Source organism: Trichoplusia ni, chromosome 8 (genome assembly GCF_003590095.1).
Source record: "Trichoplusia ni isolate ovarian cell line Hi5 chromosome 8, tn1, whole genome shotgun sequence".
Classification (NCBI taxonomy): Eukaryota; Metazoa; Arthropoda; class Insecta; order Lepidoptera; family Noctuidae; genus Trichoplusia; species Trichoplusia ni.
In genome coordinates this window covers 6,442,202-6,465,945 of record NC_039485.1, presented here as the reverse complement: position 1 = coordinate 6,465,945, position 23,744 = coordinate 6,442,202, and the positions used below count along the sequence as shown (strand labels likewise).

At 33.8% G+C, this 23,744-nt stretch overlaps 3 protein-coding genes and 2 long non-coding RNA genes across 17 annotated transcripts in view; 2 read left to right on the top strand and 3 right to left on the bottom strand.

Annotated features, from left to right (window-relative positions):
- Positions 1-202: 202 nt before the first annotated feature.
- On the bottom strand, positions 203-1,541 carry LOC113496807. The gene is made up of 2 exons (XR_003400842.1): positions 1,435-1,541; positions 203-484 (listed from the first exon to the last, which is right to left on the bottom strand). It is a non-coding gene; the product is annotated as an uncharacterized LOC113496807 (long non-coding RNA).
- Positions 1,542-4,564: 3,023 nt separating this feature from the next.
- Positions 4,565-13,773, bottom strand: LOC113496809. Of its 3 annotated transcripts, none has more exons than XR_003400844.1 (4): positions 13,759-13,773; positions 9,644-9,811; positions 7,456-7,818; positions 4,565-5,488 (listed from the first exon to the last, which is right to left on the bottom strand). It is a non-coding gene; the product is annotated as an uncharacterized LOC113496809 (long non-coding RNA). The 3 variants fall into 3 exon arrangements; XR_003400845.1 differs by lacking the exon at positions 13,759-13,773 and adding an exon at positions 9,979-9,993; XR_003400843.1 differs by lacking the exons at positions 9,644-9,811; positions 13,759-13,773 and having other exon boundaries at positions 7,456-7,943.
- A 97-nt stretch (positions 13,774-13,870) lies between these two features.
- Positions 13,871-15,261, top strand: LOC113496806 (lysozyme-like). The gene is made up of 3 exons (XM_026876147.1): positions 13,871-14,668; positions 14,751-14,909; positions 15,070-15,261. The coding sequence occupies exons 1-3, from the start codon at positions 14,539-14,541 to the stop codon at positions 15,198-15,200; spliced, it is 420 nt and encodes a 139-aa protein (XP_026731948.1). The 5' UTR covers positions 13,871-14,538; the 3' UTR covers positions 15,201-15,261.
- Positions 15,262-18,269: 3,008 nt separating this feature from the next.
- LOC113496805 (pyrroline-5-carboxylate reductase-like) lies at positions 18,270-20,974 on the bottom strand. The gene is made up of 5 exons (XM_026876146.1): positions 20,666-20,974; positions 20,137-20,393; positions 19,615-19,848; positions 18,634-18,845; positions 18,270-18,468 (listed from the first exon to the last, which is right to left on the bottom strand). Exons 1-5 carry the CDS (start codon positions 20,745-20,747, stop codon positions 18,408-18,410), a joined length of 846 nt encoding a protein of 281 aa, XP_026731947.1. The 5' UTR covers positions 20,748-20,974; the 3' UTR covers positions 18,270-18,407.
- Positions 20,975-21,453: 479 nt separating this feature from the next.
- Positions 21,454-23,744, top strand: part of LOC113496801 (protein lap4) — a 63,482-nt gene continuing 61,191 nt past the window's right edge. For 10 of the 11 annotated variants that reach the window (XM_026876127.1, XM_026876128.1, XM_026876132.1 and 7 more), the window contains exons 1-2: positions 21,454-21,793; positions 23,038-23,155. In XM_026876127.1, the coding sequence (XP_026731928.1) occupies positions 21,635-21,793; positions 23,038-23,155 (277 nt within the window). In that variant the 5' untranslated portion in view covers positions 21,454-21,634. The remainder of the gene's footprint in view (positions 21,794-23,037; positions 23,156-23,744) is intronic. The other variant, XM_026876137.1, reaches the window with a different exon arrangement.

Genomic DNA, 23,744 nt, shown 5'->3' with positions numbered 1-23,744 from the left:
AAATAGGGCATGTAATTGTTTATACAGACAAACAGATGTATTGACTCCCATTGTATATAATATTTTTACATGAGGCGACCCCGCCACCTCTACAGCTCATCTCATAACTAGTCGAATGATCTCGACAAGTACTCACGTACTAGTAATATTTGACTAAATTGTCTCGAATAATACAGGTGAGACTTGGCAATAAACAAAACTGCAGTTTATGTAAAAGAAATGTATTTCCTTAATACATAGAATAATCAAATAGTAGAGTCGTTTTCGTGAATGCACATAAATTATTAAATTAGAATAAATTGGTTGTATTATGCTACGAAGTTAGTCCAGGATCATCTTTGCATTTCCATTCCGGGATCGTGGTCGACTACGTGGACGCTGTGTGGTGGGGGCTGGTGGAAGCCGTGGTCTACGTTGTCCACAACATGTACTGTGTTGTCGTCATCACCACAGCATGAACTACAGCATAAACCCATGATGGAATCTGAAAGTAAAACCAAAGATTAGTTGTCAATTCCTCATCAATTAAATCCCTAGTGTCGGACTGCGGTTTACATAGGTATTATTAAAACTAGTCGTCTAAAAATATCTTTTATTTTTTGCGGTAAAATACGTTTATATATTTCGGAAATGCCTTCTGAGTCGTCCTAATTCCGGCTGAGACTGATTTAAGTTCTAAAACATTTGGGCGTGTCCAATGGAAAGAGTACCAAAGTAGGTAAAAGCAACTATTAACGTAAAAGCGTTGTGTTTTGTTTCTACGAAGATATACTGTTATAAATTAGTAAATACTGTCACAGTAAATATTAATACTCTCCTAAATCAATCGTAAATCCTGTACGAACCGTTATTTGTCGATTTTGCACTAATATACCTAGATAGGACTGTTTCGATATCACAATCGTAGTGATTACTGTAAATTAGGTAATTACAGAATGCAGAATGTATTTATCAAAAGATATATGGAATATTTTCGTTTTGTTATCTATGTGTATCAAATAGCTTCTTTATAATATTTTTCATCGATGTAACAAATAAAGTATTTAATTTCCTTTTTCTAGTTATAATTACAACATATACTGGCAATTGGCATTTGCTCCAAGGGGCCATGGACTACTTGCGAGCCATGAATGTAGCCTTTTTGGAACAAGGATACACCTTACAAAGTATATCAAGTTATCAGTTACTATCTATTCCGTAACACATAAAGTTTTGAACGTTTGAGATTTTTGTACTGTTACTGGCTAATTTATTATACTTTTGTTGCAACTTCTTAGATATAAAGAACTAATTAAGATTAACAATGGCTTAAGTTATTAAGACCAGGTCAAATCTAGTTTTTTGTAACATACTTGTTTGTATCTCAATTAAGATGAAAGAGCAGTGTCTAATCTTTACCTATCAGTGCTTTTTACAAGAAAAAAAACAACTTACATTTTATTTATATAATGCTCGAACCACAACGAATTTCAAAATGTTGTTTATTTAACGAAGCGACTTATTATGTAGCCTACTTGTGACAGAGGTATGCGTCCGTCCAATCTGATAAGATAATTATCGATAACCCCTCCCTCCACCCCCTCTCCAAATATAGGTATCTGAAAATTGTCATGAATCATCTAAGGGGTCTTCGGACTGTAATAAACACTTCAGCAATTTTTAAAGGAAAACAGAGCTATTAATTAAGGCGTATCGGTGAAACTACATGAAGACTTTATGTTATCAATTTCGAAAAGTACGATCGATTTGTTATCCAAAATATCGCTTTTCCACGTATATTTAATTGTTATAAACGGTTTACTCACAATCTTCGTCCATCCATTATTCTAATTAAGGATGTCTTTTATCTATTTTGATCAGTTTGGCGGTATTTTGAAGCTCAAGATTTTAGGTAAGGAAAATCTATTCAATATTCTACATACCGTGGTTGTTAAGGAAAAACTTTGCATTTTGTTTTTGAAGTTAAATGTTTGCGTGTTTTGTTTCTTTCTTTCTTGTATTGACACAAAGTAGGTACCTTCTGCTCAAAATCGGTATCAATTTCAGACCCTGTTCTTCTCTTTCTGCCCTCGGCTTTGCTTCTCCTCAATAAAGACGTTATTTAAGGAGCAAATCATTCCGCCTGCTTCACCTTCGCTTTCGGTATTTTAGTCGATAGTAATTTGCGTGTATTGTATATCCGTAATTATTTCGTGTGTCGATGCTTACAGAGTTAAGTCTAGTTTATTTCTACTCGATGCGTTATACTTAGCTACTTTTCTAAGGTCGACCAACCTTTTTTCTATCGTTGAAAGAAAAAGTAACTAAAATCAGCTGAGTGGTAAGCTAACGACAGTTCGATAACAGGTATGAATCACATTTCATGTTTGTGAAACTAAATGGCAGTAGGCTTAAAAGGATAAAGATGTGGCACTTCCATCCATTTGACCGTTACCGGTCAGTTCGCCACACAGTAATATCTACAGTCACATTATGGTGGAAGAAGGTTTACTCTTGGCAAGCAAATTGAAATGCATTGGTAGGCTATATAGTAGCCTGCGGGTTTGAGGTTTTAGGCTATACCATTATATAGCTAAGCATCAACATCCTCAAGACATTGCGTTGCGCATCGCTACGTCATTGATAAAATAAATTAGCATGAACTATCTGCAGATTATTCTTATTATCGTCAGTCACGCTTCTGAAGAAACAGGAAATATTAACAGGAAACTGATAAACGTATAGGTAAATTTAGTTTTATTGCAACTTGTGTGTAAATGACGTACATGATAACAATGAAACTAAAATATTTGCGAACGAGCTCTTTTTTAAGCTGTAGGAAATTACTAAGAAATAATCAAATGAGTAGAAATGTAGACAAAAATGTTTCTAAGGAAACCACAAAAGCACCGGATAGTAAAATGTAACGCAACTGATTAAACATGTACGAATACTAACACACCTTGCATGAAAGGTATCAATTAACAAGAATGCACTGTTTTTGTAGAAGAAGTTACACCAAAAACCTCTTACAACAGTGTCATTAATGGTGTCTGTTGAGCGTGAAATGCCAGTGTAATATTAAGTTAAATAGAAACTTCGTTCTACGCCATGTAGAGTGCTGGGCCCCAATTCTACTTACAATGACCGATGAATAAATGGCAATTAAATTGGCAGTGTTCTTATTTTCTAAGCATTTTTCAAAATTTATCCAACTTGCCATTTATTCATCGACCATTGTAAAAAGCAGAATCAGGTCCTGTTCCGCTTCCATAACTGCAAGTCTTACTTTAAGAGATTTTGCTACCTCTAGCGCATACGCAGCGCTGTCCAACAAAACTATGTCAAAACATGACAATTGAAAGCCTCAGCTGCAAGTTACGATAGTCTATTGTTGTAAGGTCTCTCAGATTTGTAACGAACACTCAAACCAAAGTAACTCAAGGTTCTAAAGACTATTAACGTGATAACTCGAAATCGAGTTATCCATTTGGTAACGTGATAAAGGTGTTCTATACATTAACTAAGTCGCTTTTTATTTGTTCAATAATAATCTACCTTTAATAACAAATATAATATTTTATTTTAATAACGGTATTATACAGTAAGGAAGTAGAATAAAAATCAATGTATTATACTCACCAAGACGTCGTATTTTCTGAATATGAATTGAATTCTTTGAGGTCATCATAAAATTATAAAAAGGCCATCAGTTTCAAAGAAGATAATAGTTTTATCTTCAAATATTTATCCTCCATTCGTCGATTTCTTGGATAAAGAATTGTAAAAGAGGCCAGATAAAGATGTACGTATTATTATAACTTAATCACTGTAAAAATCCAAAAAATAGCAGTCGCACACAAAATTTTTATACTTAAACAAAACATCAATACTAATTACTTAATTATTTAATAGTCTAGTCTAGTATTGGTAACAAATAAAAAGATAATTTATTTAAAAGGCTGATCAAGATGAAGCAATCAGCCCTCAGACCTCACATTAACCTTTGTGATTCGTTTTCAGACTTTTCTTCAACCATTAGGTGTTTTTACATCAATTTAGCTTGGTCAGCCTTTCAGAAACCGAGGCTTATATTTTACAGTTCATCTCTCTCTAAAATGTACAAATTTCACTCCCTGTGTTTTATTTCTAATAATTATAAGACGCAATAAGTAATATAATGTGTGCTTTAATAAAATTTATAATGTACAAATACATTGTCTTAAAATTAGATTATTTTTTCACAATGTGATTTACTAATTATTCTACCGCGATTTTACTCAAAAAAATCTTATCATAAGACATAGGTAATATCCTAAAATAAATACTTAAGACTATTCTCTATTTACATAGCTCTATTAAAGTGTCTAGTAACTGGCTATTGTTTTTAAACCCACACTAGACACCGTACGTACCAACTTGGCACAGCACTTTTTATAAAGATTTGCATAATATGTGTCTTGTATACTATATTGTTCTTAAAAGGTTTTTAATTTAAATTTCAGTAATAAAAAACCTATAAGCCCTAAATACACAAAACTGAAATATAAAAGAAGAAGTTAGAAGAAGAAGAAAACAAAAGAAATATATAAAACAATATAATAATGACATTAACAATAAGTGGTGACATGGTCATTAACAAACTTTCTTAAAATTAATACAATAAAACTTGAACATTTTATACAACATTTATAGCCGTATGAGGAACGACACAGACATGTGATGATCTCAAATGTATGTTTGTCTCTACATTTCACTTTTCGAAGGCGATGACAATATAACTCGTCACTCGTGTCGTGACGTTCTATATACGACTGATATATTACAGCAGTAACAAGTTATGATTTTTTTATGTAAAAAAAAACCCACCTGCTACATCAATTCATTGCGATAAGTTAAAGCAATACCATGACTCACCCCCACATTAGCCGCTAATTGAGAATTAATCATGGTATGACTCATATCCTAAGATTAAAAGTACAACCAAAATGTTTACTAACGGTTTAGTCACGCGTTTACTTTGATAACAACTACATGATTAAGAACTAAGAAAGTAAAAGGGCTTTCCCGAGAAATGTTACGCACGTTTTTCGGGAAAGCCAAAATTAAATCGTCTGAATTCATATAAAAAATCACTTCACAAAAGTTTTAAGTAAAAATAATTCGTTCAAATGCGTTTTTGTACTTGTGGTGACTTATTATTCGGAAGCAGGAGCTTGTAGTTGAAAGTAGAAGGGAAATGCCGAAAAATGCATTTTAAAAATTGATCTGATTGATTGCGCGATTTTTTACCTAATCATTTATCGGTTTGATGCATAAATTTCTATATTATGAATAGGGAGGTGGTGCTCCAGATCGGGCCATGTTAGATGGAGGGGCCTGTACTACGACTTGGTGGGTGACGTGGGTCACGACAGGCCGGGGTGGTGGAGGCGAGCTGCAGCAATCGCAGCAGCAGCCAGGGATGCAACAGCAGCAGCAGGGACGACACGATATATTGCAACCCATCCTGGAAATAACATAAAACAAATTATAAAATATGATAAATAACTTTTACATTTTGTTCCCTATAAGGTGGCGTAAAATCGAAGTAATTCACATTGTCTTCAGATGATGCTAATTGAGCACCACGGTTCATAAGACTGATATCAAAAACGTTTATACATTGTAAGGCATAGATATTCAGGAAGTCAAGGAGCCACATTACGGGTATTGGTCTTAAAATAGCTTACACGGCAAATAACAAAAATGCACGTAAAGTAACACTGTGTAAATTTATGTGACTTACAGCTTGCGCTAAATAATTGCGTTAAATAATAATTTAGTGAAATAATAAATTGTGTTCAATTTCTTAACATTAAATAAGAACTGAAAAGCAATGAAATAGGTTACGTACATTTTACATTGTGTTTTAAATCTAAGCTCAAATGTAAGGCATGGCAGGCTTAGATGCTTAGACGCTTCAAAGGCAGACTAGATAAAAATAAAGGTGGATGTTGTGTTGTGAAAGGTCAAAGAGGATTGAAAATTGACATGCAAAAGGAATGATAAGCGTATCAATATTTGCATAAATTATATCTATTGCCGGTCATTAGTTCTACGAAAATGAGTCATCTGCTACGTCATCTGCTACGTCACCTACTACGTTTTAGATTTCTATGTCTTAAGAAACTTAACTTCGTTTTTAGGTAGTAATAAGTACGAGTAGGCACAAGCAGGTGTTACTAGGAATTCAATTTCATCAAAAAGTTAAAATAACAAAGGAAATACGAAAAGGAGAAAATAAAATAATGAAAGTAAAGCTTTATAATTAATTTTCCCCTTTTTTTCCTCGTTAGTTTTTCTTTTCCTCGTTTGAGCAGAAGGGAATTTCAGTCTTTCAAAATAGCATCTGTAACCCTGCTGGAATTACTTAATATTTAACTTAACAAACTTAACACGAGTATTTGGTAAGTAAGTCATTTAATTGGAAATAGAAACGAATGTCTTCGTAATTAAGACTCGTCTATACAAAATAAATTACCTTATTGTAGTCACTCACTAATCACTAAAGGTATGATTGACAATTCAATTAGTTAAAGCGGTAAATTTATAATGTCAGGAATAATTATAAACGCGATGACGTCGCCTAACCGGTATACTAATCACGGTCACATTTCTTAGTAGTCTTATGACAAATGGCCATGGTATTTCCACGATATAACATATCACCGCAAAAGAAGCAACAATCCTTGCTCTGTTTTGCAAGAATACCTCCTTCGGCATAATACTGGTACTGAAAACCTTCCACAAGCCCCTTTGGCTAATCACCATAGTTACAATTACTGAATTCAATGGAATGTATGCATATGACAAGTCGAAGTCACGTGACGTATGGAAACGAAACGTCATTTTCATACCTTTGACCGTTACTTATTCACGTTAACGTTTTAAGATTGTCCATCGGCTAGAGGGGGCTGTTTGTAAACTAAGACCGCTGCAATTGTGCGCTCAAACTCAATAGGGCAACGTCTTACGGCAGTATAAGTATCACTTTAAAACGTTGAGATGCTAGGACCCTGAACTATGAACATTATCTTTAGCTGGTACCTATTGTATTTTACAACATACGTACCTATCAAATATAATGATGATTTAGTGATAAAATAAACTATAGAATAGGTGTTACCTTTAGTGTTTTCCACTTCTCGTTACAGTTCGAAACAATTTGTAATAACTTTTAAACTTCTACTAACTGATAGCAGAGTTTATAACCAATCCACTGCAATAATTACTATCGCAGTAAAAATATCTTTATATATTACAAAATTTTATCAGTATCATATTGATAATGCCAGTTATCACAATCATGGTAATATCGTATACAGCCTAGTTCTAGGTATACCTAGTATACGAACAGATTAGTCATCTAAAAGTAACAAATTCCGTTGGGTTAGTTAGTGCAACAGTTATTAAAAAGGTCGTCCACGTCCTTACCTTAACTATAAGCTTTTCATCTGGCCATAGGTTGTGGGTAGGGGTATCCTTCGTTGGGTGGGGGGTAGGGGTACGCGCCGGGAGGTGGGTAGGCTCCGGGGGGTGGGTAGGCCCCAGGCGGTGGCGGGTAGCCGTGCGGTGGAGGATAGCTCTGGTCTTGGATTATGACAGGCTGGTGATGCACCACATCCACGGTATGTGTCGGCTGCTGCTGCTGCCCGCACGCGTTCGGACACAGGCAGGGCACCAGGCAACAAGCGCTCAACGCCAAGCAACAAGGGTTGCAGCAAAACTCTGCGTCTCCGCAGTCGAACGACAGACATAAACCCATCTTGCAGCACTGCTCACTGACCGACTTCTACACTAAAATCGACAGCAACCAGTTATTTATTTTACACCTCTATGAGTACAAGATAATAAGTTTTAGTTGCACAGATATAATGCTTAGACTTTTATGTACCGGAGTATTATTTGTGAAATGACAAAATGGCGGATTTTATCATTGTTCAAGCCTCTTATCATTAGTTGTTATCTAACGATAACGATAGTCGGGCGTTACTCAGTATGTGGATAAGGAAAATAACTATTATGTATCTTCAAAATATTATAAGCATAGATTGTTAATTTTATTAATAATTATCTTGTAAAAATATCAAACAGGTTGTACTGATAAATATTACTAGATATGTTTCAAAACTTGCAAACATTCTTTATTGATGATGACTATTATTTGTCTGAGATAAACATGAAAGAAATATGTTAATCAGACCCAACATAGAAATTGACACAAATACATAACATGAACACCATTTATTTGTAACAAAAGAGCTAGCCACGTGCTTCTGCCTGTTAAATGTGTGTCTGGTTGTTTAAATATGAGGTATAAATAAATAAACTATGATGTTTGTTATGTTATATTACATTTTTATGACATAGGTATACACGGTGATTTGTTACTGGGCTACTTTTCTAAGACGACTAAAAATCACAGTGTATAATATAATGTATATTGTTTACTATCACATGTAAATCCCTAATAGGGTAATTGTCTTTGAACTTTGTTCCCTACACTTTGATATTATTAACTATTGGTATTGGTATTTTAATGGTATATACGATAAATATAAAATTATCAAATTATGAAATGGTTTTCCCAATACCTATATATTCTTGATAAAACAATGAGTAGATAACAACCGTTAGTTAGGTTTGCCTGTGAGACTTTCCAGTATAAAATGACCATTAACCTAATTAGTTTTAGTTTACATTTAATTAAAAAAGTACCTATTATATGCCACTAACTATAGGCTCACACGAAAGACTATTAATTACGTGAATACCAGTGTTAATGATCTAATTTATGTCTGGGTCAGTGTTAAGGAAAATGGAAAATCTGTATGTTTCATGGCTGCGCATCAATTGTAAAAAGATATAGCTAAAATGAACCTTATTAATGATTATATTATGATTTACTTTCATGCGATCGATAAAAAAAGTTAGGTATACTAGGTACCTATTAGCGAGTGTCGAATGTACTAATTTAGGTGATCGCAATGGATGAAAAACGAAGTGAAAAAAGACATTGTAAAATCCAAAGTGAAATTCATACTAAAATCATTCTAATCGCCGTAGCTATTGAATACGAAACGTGTTATACTGTTTCACTGATATCAATTAGTGTTAGGTACCCATTAGATTATTAGTGAGTATCTAAGTATATAAATTAATTTAACATAAATTTATACAAATGTAAATACAACTATAGTACTATTCGTAAGTCACGAAAGTAAATTACGGTGTTCTATTTTTACGTTTACAAATTAAAATAAAGTACTTGACACAACAACCCAAATTACTTTATAATATGTTTTGGAAAACTGTTTTAAATAAATATAATAATATATTATGTGTAGAATTCATGCGATAAGTTGTTACGAAATTTAAGTTTCGTTTATCACCCAACGTCATTTCCACATGAAAATCAGTTGGCAAACACTGAAGAATGTCATTGATTACAATTATCACATGACTGTTAGTCAAGTAACAGCTGACAAATAAATGTTAATTAAATGCTTCAAATGTTAGTGGACGACCAACGTCGAATAAATATTCAGTTAATAGTGCACTCTGAATCTGTATATATTAGTTACTAAATACTGATAAATATAAATTGTATTAAACAACTCACCTTTATTTATTTTTATATGTTAAAACACTGTAACCTTCACGATATAAACACTCCGTGAAAGTAACAAAGGAGAATGAGTTGTGACTTGTGAGTAGTTCGTGGGTCGCGGTTTGTCATACTGACTGACTAGGGAAACATTGCAATGACGTCGTTTGCGCACTACTACACCTGTAATATAAAACAATTATCTATCTCTTTCTAAATAACGAGCTAACCCACGAAACAAAAGAGATAGAAAATGAAAAACCTCATTACTATCAATGTTTGTTTGTAAATGAGAGCAATGTCGATTCAACCTTGTAAGTTTGCACGTATAAATTGAATATTTTACTAACGTTTTGGGAAAACTTCATTCAAGAATTAATTTACTTATACAAAGAGGAAAAGTGGCGTTATGTTTTCATGGCCTAACTTTATCTTTTCATATTTATTTGGGCAGTGAAGAACAAAGCTCATGAATACGTCACAACGCGCGATAAAATGAAGTAAACGGTTTCGATGCAGAGTTATTAAAAAAAGAGTAAAGTGCGAGTCGGGGACAATGCAAATTTTGCGGGGCCAAGAGAGGTACCCACCCTCAAATGTATTTGTCACACACCAACAATTTTATGATGTAGCCAACGTTGCTTTACATGATTTGCTATGTGGGATATTATTGGGGATTTCTAATTTTAAGTAAGTATATGTTTTACAGCGGCATCAGCAAAACATCATCTTTGAAAATCTATTCTATTCTATTACGGAAATGAAATTAAAACGATTTTCCCCACAAGTAACAGTTTTATTAGGAACTACCTACTAACACATAATTCCACTATGTATGTAGGTTTTTATTTTTAAGTATTTTAGTAGGTACTAGAAGCTAGTACTAGTAACTTTCTAGGTACTACGTAGCCATAGCCTAGTTAGATCGTTATAAACCTTATGAAATAATACTAACCTGCTTATTAACACTGGCAATTAAGACCTCTTTGTGCCGACCGTGAAATTACCATTATTTTCTTTAGACTCAGTGTTTGATTTAACGTTATTTCTACACGAAACAAGTTTGTTCACGGTCTGTACCTGTGTCGTGTCGTGTATATCTTTGTAAATGCAAGTCTGGTTATAAACAAAAGCAGAGAAGGAAAAGAGAAGACAAAGATAAAGGCATTGCCCCCTCTCGTAAAGCTATTTTATTTTCGTTCTAAAAACCTACAGATAATACTGTGTATTCTATTTACCAAGAGTCATATGATTACTTTGAAAAATGCTTTCTGAAAGTGACACGTAATTTAATATTAATTAAAGTTCCAGAATATTTCCATTACAACCTGTTTTTATCTAAATTCCAATTTTAGTTTAGCCTGTAAAATGCTATGAATATTATTTACTACATTTTATATATTATTTGTATCTTTTTTTTAACAACTTTTCTTATTATTTTTATATTAATATTCTAACAAGTAGCTAATTAAACATTGTATTTGAAATATATTCTAGACAATTGCGTTCACAAAACGTAGTAATAAAGACAGGTCTATTTAGCTAATGTACACTGACGTTGCACAATGCACATTAGCCATATACCCAAGTGACAAAATTCCGCTTACTTCTACTAAATAGGGTACTTAGTGATGATTCAAATGGCTTACTTTTACCTGGCTTTCACTTTATACACCACTACAGGGCCCCGATTCTGCTATTTACAAGGGCCTAAAAATCAATCAATATAGGTAATGAATTTGACTTACGTTCTCACGTATATCTGAGTGGTTGTGGTCACCACGCCAAACCCACTATGCGCGTCGTGTCGCGGTTTCGATCCCCGCGTTGGACAAGTATTTGTGTGATCCAGGAATGCTTGGTCTGAATATGTGCGCACGTGATTTGTATTTTTGCGAAATCCCCCGCGACACAAGGATTAAATTACTTACAGTGGGCGTAGTTTTTTTTTTTAAACAATGCAGTGAATAGCCGAATCAGGGCACTGATTTAAGAAAAAACAACATCGCAAGTCAGATTTAACAAATCTGACTTGCGATACTGAGGCTTCTATATAAATAGGCTAAAGAAAAACAAATCGGTTTGGGAGACCAATAATAACAACGAATTTATGACCGTAACAAACGTTGCTTAACCTTGATCTATATTTTTTAGCGGCAACAATAATACATCATCTGTATAAATTTTAACTGCCTTGCTCTTGGTTCATGACACGTAGCTTGGTGACGGCTATACGAACAGACGAAAAGACAGCGGGACCTCTCAGTAATAAGGTTTCGATTTTATTTTTTGGGTATAGTGGGTATATATGGGTAGGAACGCCCAAAACCAGCACGAGAAAAAAATTATGGTTTATCCTTTTTTAAATTTAGCTGTTATATTGGTATCTTAGAGTACGAATGACAGCAAGAAAGTAGAGACCTCTGCTGACCAAGAATAAAGTAAATAAATTAGTAGAGGCTTAAATAAGATGAGAGCTGCATGCAGGCGGCCGAAGATCTCGTTGACGTGTTATTGGGCAGACCTTTGTCCAGCAGTGGACGAATATGGGCTGGTGATAATGATGATGAGGTGAGGAAAAAATCTAGAGACCTATGTTCACCTTTCAAAGCAAGACAAGTTCGGTCACAGGTTCGGTGGATTTTGATCCGCATTACACCAAGTAGTAAGCCGTCTTAACGACAGTCTTGTTTAAGAGACGGTACTAAGTTTCATCCGTTATTTTTGCGGAAGTTTCAAACTCACGGTTAGTGAACACAAGGTTGCCAAAGATTAGGAAATGTTTTTGTCAATGTATTTATTTGTTTTTTTTTTTAACGATAATACTCGAAATACCTGCTGTAATAACTTATTCATTTAAGTTGTATACGGCGTATACTATTAGATAAGAATGACAAGTTAACTTTTTCAATTAATTGCGTGACGTGAATTCGCGATATTAATTGGTCTTTTCAAAACGCTTAGAGATGAGCTGTCGCAGCAATAGGGTGGCAAGTTGGCAGATCGACTCGTGACCCTATTCGGAACCGTCACAAAATCCCAATAAATAGTAAGATATAGACAGTATGTGTCTTAATAAATAATGACAAATAAACTGCCTTTAAAATTAAACAAATATAAACAATTATATCCATACAAATACAAATATGTAAGCCATTTATGAGTAAGTAAAGATTTTTAACGAGATTTTTACGGCGTATAATCACTATAAACCTAAGTAACTGTAATCACAGTAATCTAGATATCTTATCAGACGACTGCGTCACACTCAATCAATGCCAAAAACTTAGACAGGAGCTCACTCTAGCGTGATAAGCGAGCGGTGTATATACAAAATGTGAATAATAAAACAAAGTAGTGATGTCTGAAGAAGACATATCTGTGATTGAAACAGCGGAAACATCAAGGAATTACTCTAGATCAGCTAAAGTTGATGACACGAAAATCACCAATAAATACAAAAAACTAGCGACGAAAAATGAAGGAAAATCAAAGAAATCGTTATTACGGCGACTGCCGAGTGTACAGACAGCTCTGACTATCTCATACAACGGTTTTCGAAGGAGCTGCCGAAAGTTGAATTGTTTTAAAAACAATAGAGAAGAGGAAATGCCGATGATGGAGATTCCGCCTCGCCACAAGAGCATAGACATCGGTGTTTCACTGAGGCGACGGATGTCTCTGTTCTTATTTACCAAACGGACAGTCTCCGTACATCCTTATCACCCGTACACGCCGCAGCAAACAACGAGGAAAATCTACGTTTTTCATGAAGATAAGTAAGCACGTCTTCTTTTTCCGTGGAAAAAGATTTATGATGTGAACAGTGAATTTCGAGATTATGTGAATCTTGAAGATTTTTATGTCATTAACGTTTTCACGAACATTATGTACCTACCGAGAAGCTTATAAAGTTATTTATTTATTATTACGTACATATGTACAATAAGGTTATACTAAACTGCACAGATTTTGGAGGGCAAATTTACCTTTTATATTCATTTGTTTTCGTGTGTCTACAATATATTTGAAAATAATAGGTATTTAAAATGATAACAAACTTAATTACTCAAAGGTTAGAGATAGCAAAATTTACGAATTATGTAACTTAAGTAGTCTAATTTACTTACAAGATGGTAATATAATTGCAAAATTTGTCCCTTAATAATCTCCATTATATTAATTAGCTTAATTATAATTATTGCGAAAGGTTTATGAGTGTATATTTCTGTGTGTGTGCTTGTTATTTCTTCTCGCTCAGCCGCCGGACCAATTCTGATAAACTTTGGTGTTGAGGTGACACAACAACACTGGATGAAACAAAACCGACATCCTCATTGGCTAAGCCGAGGACATTGGGCCCGTTTAGAAATAACATGGATAAGTTTGGTTACTAATCTGTAAGAAATCAGGTCTATTGAGATTTAGAAATAAAAGGCTTCGTATTAAATTTGAAGTAGAAAGCTGTATGCAATGTTTTATTCTCTTGACGAGACTGTAACTGTTAGGTGCATTATTCCTTGGCAATGGTATTCCAACAGGAGTAACGTCCTGAAAACCGCAATAGGTAGGTATTTGTTTTGATAGGTTTTTACCATGAATACTTAAGTTACTAAAATATGGAATTTTTGAAAGCTTTTCCTTCCCATTATGACACAAGGATAGTCCGAATACGTTGAGTATAAAACCCAGCAGACCTAATTACAAACCACTTAGTTGGAATAACTGAGCCGCGTCTTTGATGTTGCCATACGCATTAAAGTATTAACTTTTTATTAACTTCAACAGGTTTCGCAAATCAATTAGTTGTCCGCCTCATCAATTTTGTAAAAACTCAAAAACTGTTACCCTTGACACGATATAGGTGCAGTGCTGTGTGAGCGTATTTCTTGAAAAGTCGAAGCAGCGAAATGACGCGTGCCTGTATATTAATTGTAGGTTTATGTTTTATAACTGTAAGCCTTGGTAAAACTTTCTCCGAATGTGAACTAGTTAGGGAATTAAGGCGTCAAGGCTTTCCACACGACCAGCTGAAAGACTGTAAGTTTTGTTTTTAATACTTTTTTAACAAGCCAGGAAAAAGTTTCGAATGGTTTTTATTTCCTTTTGTCATCTCTTTTAGGGATGTGTCTAATTGAAGCAGAAAGTACGAGAAGGACTGATGTCGTTGGACGAGCCAATGGGGACGGGTCCCAAGACTTCGGGTTGTTTCAAATAAACGATCGCTATTGGTGCAATAATGGCGACCAACCCGGCAAAGGATGCAACCTACGCTGCAAAGGTATATTTGGCGTGAAAGGCATAATTTCGTCAATAAAAATTCCATAGCTGCTGTACCAAATAAACACTCATTAGCAATATTTATTTTCTATGTATACAATTTTTTTTTTAATTTTAGTTTACTTAACTGAATATGTTAAATAAATAATTGTTTTTGACAGATCTGCTTCTGGACGACATTACAGTAGCCTCACAGTGCACAAAAAAGATTTTTGCAGTCCATGGATTTAACGCCTGGGTGGGTTGGGCAAATAAATGTAGGGGTAGGAGACTGCCTAATCTTCCCTGTTAAGTTTGATGATGTGTGGACATTATCTTACAGTTATTCATTTGTAATAAAAACATTATTGATACATTTTTTTTTCATTTTAATTATAAGTAACTCCGCTTTCAACGTGTTGAGGTATGTGCATAGTTGAAGCCGAAACTACTAAGAGCCGCATCCTAAGTTGCTATTGTTACCGTATCAGTGAGCAACCACTACAAACAACTTGCGGAAGCTAGACAACGCAGCGTCTATTTTGCACCGTCGCAAACAATTTTGATGTCTTACTTTTGGACTTGCGAGTTTTTTTACTTTCTGTATTATGAATGAATACTCCGCTAATAATACAGTAAGTATAACTAACATAAAAATGTTGTATATTCCTACACATTTTTTTTATCAAATTAACAGTGCTGTGTCCTGGTAGATAAAGAAAAAGTTTCAAAATCAAATAAAAGTACCGGTTCAAATAAGAAAGCTGTTTATTTCTGACAACAGGAGACAATATTATGCTAAGCGAAACCGTACCCAGGTACAGCTTAAGTGGATAATATGATTTTAACCTACAGCGTACATAACTAAATACAAATGTAATGTGTAATACTAGAGTAATACTTTACTATTAACTTATAAAAAGTGTAGTAAAAGATAACTTTATAACATTAAGTTTTTAACATTTTGTTTTAAGTACCAAAGGCAGTGGGTCCACCATTACGTCTTGAAGTAACATTTCTGCAGTTTTGCAAGCGTGACACACTGTACAGCGTAGAGCAGCGACTGCCTTCCAATACGGCAATAATTCTACTTTAAGATGTAATAGTAGGCACTCAAAATAACTCATCTATAAAGTGATGTATTTGTAATACAAATTAAATTAAATTCTTAAACAAATGTCAAGTAACAGAGTATTCTATTGTATTCAGATCTTTTAAAATAAAAATATGAAACGGCACAAACACAGGGTTAACGAATTTTAATGATAAATTGCTTTATAAGCATCACATTTCATATTACTAATACCATTATCTAACAAATTTTGGTAACCAGTAGATACTATAAGCAGTTCACCTAAACGCAGACTGCTTTACCGAATATTAAATTAACAAGAATAATTCATTTGCATAGTACAATCGTTTAATAATACTGTACAGGGCTATTGCATATTCTAGAACATAAAAAAGCCCTTAGACAGATGATAAGACTAAAAAATTAAAAATTAATCAATATAAAACTATACTTATAACGTTAAAACCATACCGAAAAATGTTTTAGTGCTTTATAACAAAGAAATAGTGGTTTCTTAGGTTTACGCGAATGTTAGACATTGAAATGAAACTACTTTTACGGATTTTATCGCGGTTTAATTTTAGATTTTGGTTCCCGACGTTTCGAAACCTTTGCAGGTATCATGGTCACGGGCAGACTGAGATGGCGTTCGTCTTGACAGATGTTGCTCGTTCTACCTTCATATTTTAATTAATTATTTGTGGTCCGACCTACGCAGTATGAGCTCACTGTGTCTTGATGTCTTGCAGCGCTGCTCTTGGGTTTGAGTTTATTTATTATTGGATCCCAAGTAGGTAAAATCTTCCAGCCATCTTCTCTATTGAAATTAGGGTGTTTTTTAATCTCAATAGCCTCGCGAAACATCCTAGGTAGGAATTTGGATTCTTTAGCGAGGATCTGTGGTTGGTCAAATCTAATATAATGGCTGGAACCTTCAGCATGTTCGGCGACTGCAGACTTCGTTGAGCGGCGGTGTTTGACGTCAGCTATGTGTTCTTTAACGCGGGTCCCTATGCTTCGTTTGGTTTGACCGATGTAAGAGAGGCCGCAGTCACAATTAAAATATGAAGGTAGAACGAGCAACATCTTCTGTCAAGACGAACGCCATCTCAGTCTGCCCGTGACCATGATATCTGCGAAGGTTTCGAAACGTCGGGAACTAAAATCTAAAATTAAACCGCGATAAAATCAACAAAGAAATACTTATTTTTTTAACTAAATACTTTTTAAGACACTCAACATAAGTTGACGGCAGCAAAATCGTAGGCGTGCGAAGCCATCTACGAAAAGCGCAAGTAGTTCTTTATTATGTACTAGCTGACCCAGCAAACGTTGTTTTGCCGAATATATTTTTTTCTAGTTGTATATATTTTTAATGCCACATTATAAAAAAAATAAAAACAAACAATTTCGTCCAAAAAATAAAGTATTTTTTTTAGTGTGAGCAACCCTTATCACTTAGGGGTATGAAAAATAGATGTTGTTCTATTCTCAGACCTACCCAATATGTGCACAAAATTTCATAAAAATCGGTCGAACCGTTTCGGAGGAGTACGGTAACTAACATCGCGGCATCGTGACCCGGGAATTTAAATAATAATAATTTTTGAATATAGCCTTCACAATAATATGCACGTCACAACCAAATAGCTTTACTCAACGATTCCGCAGTCAATAGCTGAACATCAATAACCGTCGTTCAATCAATATCCTCAAACGAGTAGCTGAGGCCACAACACCAGATTCACTATGTGCGACGTGTCGCGGGTTTGATGCCCGTGCAAGTTACAAGAATGCTTGTCTTTGTGTATGCGCCTTGAATGTTTATGAAAACTCCACGACATGCAGCACAATGATTAAATTCCTGAATGCGAGAATCGTCATAAAAAATACAAATTTAAGGTCGGTCAATCTTTTAAGTTAGGTTAGAACTGAGGCCATTGGGTAGCCCGATTCCTTTTTTATTGTAAATATCAAGCTACGTGTTACAAAAAATAGCTGTTTGATTAATTAAACGGCGCTATTTAGTGAAGGGACTAGGCTGTTGGTTGAGCGGCTTTAAACTAGTTGGCTGTGACATGGACACAAAGTATGCGGTTTTAGACTGGTACTATTTCTGGTCTCGTTTGGATTGCACAAACCAATCTGTAAGCACTATATTAACAGTAAAATATGAAGTATTGTGAAAGTAGACCCTTATTTTTACTGGGATATTTGCTTACTAGGTACTTAAGTTAGTGTCTTTGCGATTATTTAGGTAATGAAAGTTATATAAAGCTTCAGAGTCAAATATTAATTGAGATTCATAAACACAAAAGTACAAGTATTTTTTTAAAGGGCGTTAAAGCGAGCCAATAGTGACAATACCATTAGATCCTAAAAAAGAAGACTGAGCACAAATATGTAACAATTCACAAGGAAATCACACCTGATAGAAATCAAACCTATTTAAATACCAAGATCTTGATTTTTTTTAGTAGAAGCTTCGATTGCATTGATTAATGTAGCTCTGTAATAAAAAAACGGTACATTATTACAATTATGCTAGAACAATAGTTTGTCTTAAACAACATTCATTTCAGCGAAATGGTTGCCTATTGTGAATAGTATTGATTAAAATTTTATGTGTGTATTCATAATCAAATCAATTATTAAAGATCTTTGTCTAACTTACCTTAGTTTACCATTTTCGAGTTCTGCAATTCCACATATAGTGGATCCACCCGGGGAACAAACTTCATCCTTTAGCTGACCAGGGTGTTTTCCTGATTGCAACACCATTTGTCCACTTCCAACAACCATCTCAGCAGCGTGACGGATAGCCATGTCCCTTGGAACACCTTGTTTTACTGCCCCATCAGCCAAAGCTTCTATAACCAAATACATCTGAAAGTAATAAAATGATATAATTAATATTTATGAGAGCATGAATCTGTGGGAACAAATTGACTTTTTATCATTAACTAGCTTTTCGAACGCGGCTTCGCCCGCGTCGAGGTCGGCTAAATCGCGTTTCCAAGAGAAATCTTCAAAAATCCGGGATAAAAACTATCCTATGTTCTTTCTCAAGGTCAACTCTATCTCTGTACCAAATTTCATTAAAATCAGTTCAGTGGTTTAGACGTGAAAGCGTAACAGACAGACAGAGTTACTTTCGCATTTATAATATTAGTAGGGAATTAGTTTTTAGGGAATTAGTAGTTACTGAATTAAGTGTTGTAAACAGGTCAGAAGCTCTTTTTTAAGTGAATCTTTTAAGTTTACCTCAAAATGTGAAAATGTATAACAATATGTATATTTCTGTATGCATATCATGGGCATATCTATACTAATCTATACTAATATATAAAGCTGAAGAGTTTGTTTGTTTGTTTGTTTGAACGCGCTAATCTCAGGAACTACTGGTTCAAATCGAAAAATTCTTTTTGTGTTCAATAGATCATTCATCGAGAAAGGTTTTAGGCTATAAACCATCACGCTGCGACTAATAGGAGCGAAGATACAATGGAAAATGTGGAAAAAACAGGGTAGATATAAATTATAACTTATATCTTCTAACCACGGGGACGAAGTCGCGGGCAACAGCTGGCCATTAAGATAAGACTGCAATGATGATATAAAAATAAAAAGCTATTTAACAAACCAAATAACTTACATAAGCGGGTCCACATGCTGTCAGTGCACCCAAGGAATCCATATAGCTTTCAGGAACATTTTGAAGAACTGCAGAACCCCTTAGGAGTAGTATTAATTTATTTAGTGTTTTTCCACCATTATTAGGTAACTGGCCTGAAGTGTAAAGACAAATACCAGATCCAACTGTTATTGGAGTATTGGGCATGATACGAATAAACCCAAAATTTGAGTTTGGATAATACGCTTTTATTGACTGAAATTAAAAAAAAACACTTTATGTTCTAATCGCATTTCATTCTGTATTCAGCTATCTACCCCTCCCCCCTGAGGAAAATAGATTTAAAACTCCCAATATAGTTTGAGAACAGACTAAGCAGAAACAGAAAGATGACACAAATCAAAAGATTCACACTAATTTAAAGAGATAGGGACAGCTACAGCACTAAACAGTATTTAATCCAGTATTTTAAAAATAAAATTGCAGGTTTGTTAAAATCCATATTAAAATTATAAATAAAATTAGTCACTACACATAACACACCTTTTCAATTTTTTCTAGTTTTACCCCAGCCAACATTGAAACAAATGTAATGGTTCTCTCACTTGATATGTTTTTGGCATTTCGAAAACTGCTGATTACATCATTTAATTTGTTTACTTTGACTCCTAGAAATATCATGTCACAGGTATCTAATACATTCCCATTCACATTTGTTACATTAGCACCCATTTCACTCCAATACTTTAGTTTTTCTGTGTGAGGGCCAGACACCCAAATTTTTGAAGGAGGATGTGACTCTGAAATGACAAAAAAAAAACGGCTTAAATGGGATGTTAAAAGCATTGATGCACAGTAGTAGTTCAGAAATATGTTTTATTTCAAACATATAACAAAGCAAAAATACATAAGGATTTCATTAATATTTTCATTCAATAAAATTTATATACGGATTCCCAATAAATTGGGTAGATTGTTTTTAAAAAGACATATGGAGAAAGCAGTAATGGTATTGTCGGAAGAACTGCTAATATTTTGCTTACTGGTAAATTAAAATTTTCATAATGCGTACCATTTTTTATGATCCCTTTGAAAATTGCTGTAGACATGTTACCTCCACCAATAAATCCCACATTTAGATTATTAGAATCCATGTTATTGAAATATTACGTTTATTAAAGTAAGACTTGACGGAAACACGTAGTATAAATTTAGGCCCGTAATCAGATTGAAAATAACGTGCCTAAAATAAATTTTAAAATAATTTTGTTTTGTCGTGGACTACTTTAATACAATAATTATTGTTATGTGGTCAGTTTGTCTGTAGTTCATCCGCTATCTACGCAGTCGTATACTTGTTACAACATAGTCTGTTCGACTTGCTGTCATTGTCATACGACAAATGTCAAATTGTCAAATATACACCAGAGACGTTAAAAATATTACCCTAACTTTTTCATTTGGCACCAAGTTTAGCTACATCACAAAATTCCTGTCGTTTACAACGAAAATGTAAAGTAACTTTGTCAAGTATCAAATAGTCCTGCATAACTTTCATCTAAATTGTCAATTATTTAATTCAAGACCAATAATGGTTTCTTTCAAAAAAAACAAACAACATAGGGATTTCGAATGAACAGATTACGATTACAAACAGACTTTTTTTGGAATTGTTAGAGCAATACACGAATAACTTTGTAAATTGTGGTCTGTATCCAAACATTTACTGTTCAACTGAACCTGTGAACTAGACCATTGGTATGAAAAGATAGTCTATTGAAATACAAATTGTTTACTATTCTATGCTGTGTTGCAAGAAAAAATATTTACCGTTGGGTTGGATAGCTTATTATGTGATGGTAACTTTGACAGTTTGTGGCTTCATTTTGTAGGGTGAGGTGTTAGTTGTGTATTTTGGATTATTTTGATATCGTTATCAATTTTACAATGCTGAAATAATGTTTCAAGCTTGAAAGTGCTCAAATATGTGTCGTTGTAGTGATTCTTTCAATTATAATTTGTATGAAGTGTAGTGTCCAACATGTTTCGATGTATACCTTTGTTCAAATGTAATCGCCAAGTGGAATGTGTAGACAAGCGGCATTGCTCCCTGCCAACAATACCCGAAGACATTTTGCGGTATTCAAGGAGTTTAGAGGAACTCTTTTTGGACGCTAATCATATACGAGACCTGCCGAAGGTGAGTGAAATTGTAACCTATATAATTTAAGAAATCACTCGTGGGCGTTTACTTTATCACTGGATAGGTGTAAATAGTATCAGTGCGTCTTGTGTTGTATTGGTGGATTAAGTTCGTATTTATAAGTATGTGATTTAGACTTACTGCTTACAAAAGTTGAATATTTTATAGAAAAATGTCTCTTGGCTCATAAATGAAATAATTTGAATTTTGGAGTCACTAATAAGATAATGTGTAAATAACTGTTATTAATTTTAAAATGCAACATTTTATCTTACCGTAATTCGTATGTACAATGTGTTTCGTACATTTTATACTGCATAATTCATGTTAACTTATTGCTACATGTTAAATTAATGGAACAATGATAAAATCTTAAAAAATAAATCTAGTATTAACATTGTTGAACAGAATGGGTTCCTAAAGTCCAAGCTTGCAAAGAAGGGGGCTGAGGTAACAGGAGGATGATTAAATGTCATAGATAACGAATTCATTAGTATGAAATAGTTCAGGTCCAAACAGTCTGGAGTCAAATTAGGAAGACTATACCAGCATTAGGGATTCAAGATTAAAAAAACAATATATACAAATATCTTTTAATTATCACATTTGCCAAAATTCTTCCCCATAGAGCGAACCTTTCATTTGGAGTTGAACTACCAGCTTGCAGTCTTTAAAAATCAAAATAAAATTGATTTATTCAAAATTGGCAATTGAGTTAAAATTAGAAGCACTGCTGTGTTATGGCAATATAGATGATATATGTAAATAAGTTATAGATTTGTTTTTTCATCAATAGTAGACCCAATGGCTGTGACACATGTGCATAGCCAAATTAAAACAGAAACATAGTGACAGACAATTATTTTTTATTAATCTATTTACATTTAAAAACAAACAAGTTTTAGACTTACTTGTTGCTGAAAATGACACAATTGCATCTTATTAATATATAACTCTAATTATTGGAAAATCATAGAAAGAAGAACACTCTTCAATTGCTCATTAAATTCTGATGATGTGTTTTCGGATTCAAATTGCTTTAGTGCAGAAATATACTTTACTCTTAAACTACAAGGAAAAATCCAATTAAATTACTTAATCCCAGATGTTTCCAAACTAATTTGAGTAACATTATTTTGAAATGAATATTTGTTGCTGAATTATTCACTAACTTTATTAAATCATATTAAATTCTGTAAGTATATGATTTCTTCTAATTGTATGAAATCTTTTTGTTCCAGAATTTCTTCAGACTTCATAGACTAAGAAGATTAGGCCTCAGTGATAATGAAATTCACAAACTTCCAGCAGACATACAGAATTTTGAAAATTTAGTTGAGCTAGATGTATCTCGAAATGGTAAGTCATCACACTAAAATAATTAATCAAATTTGTATGAAAAAAATATCTGCGGACTTTAGTAAGTACCTCCTCTGGTGTTTTGTGGGTAAAATGATATGTACTTTATTATTACATAGATTTATCACATATAATTGTTTTTGTAACTAAGAACATAAATTCATTGTGATTGTCCGGCAAAAGAAATAAATTCGAAATAATACTGCTAAAATAAAATGTTACCTGATTACACTTTCATGAGTTAAAGAAAGGTAACTTTGTAGCAGATTATGTCACATTTTCGATCGTGAGACCAACAATTTACACTGTGAAAGTTGATTTGGTTAATACTTATTTTCATTAGCGCAATTAAATGAATGAAATGGAATGGAAACGCCAAATTTAAGAATCGTTTTGAACGTTTCATTCGTTGATCAAATAATGGGAACACATTTGCCGTTGGAATATTTATTCTTTCGAAAGTATTGCACATGAGAAAAGAAGCTCCAAAAATATTGCACTCCAAAATGGAAGTAAATATTTCAGGTATGTGACTAGTTATCGGTATGCACGTTGCGTGCCGTCCATCAAGCGCATATCTTCACGTACG

Coding starts and splice junctions, on each gene's coding strand:
- LOC113496805 (XM_026876146.1), bottom strand. CDS start 20,747: ATGGATTCTAATAATCTAAATGTGGGATTTATTGGTGGAGGTAACATG. Junction 18,846..19,614: donor CAGCATGTGGACCCGCTTAT/GTAAGTTATTTG, acceptor TATTACTTTCAG/ATGTATTTGGTTATAGAAGC. Junction 18,469..18,633: donor CTCGAAAATGGTAAACTAAG/GTAAGTTAGACA, acceptor TTTTTATTACAG/AGCTACATTAATCAATGCAA.
- LOC113496806 (XM_026876147.1), top strand. CDS start 14,539: ATGACGCGTGCCTGTATATTAATTGTAGGTTTATGTTTTATAACTGTA. Junction 14,669..14,750: donor ACACGACCAGCTGAAAGACT/GTAAGTTTTGTT, acceptor CATCTCTTTTAG/GGATGTGTCTAATTGAAGCA. Junction 14,910..15,069: donor ATGCAACCTACGCTGCAAAG/GTATATTTGGCG, acceptor TGTTTTTGACAG/ATCTGCTTCTGGACGACATT.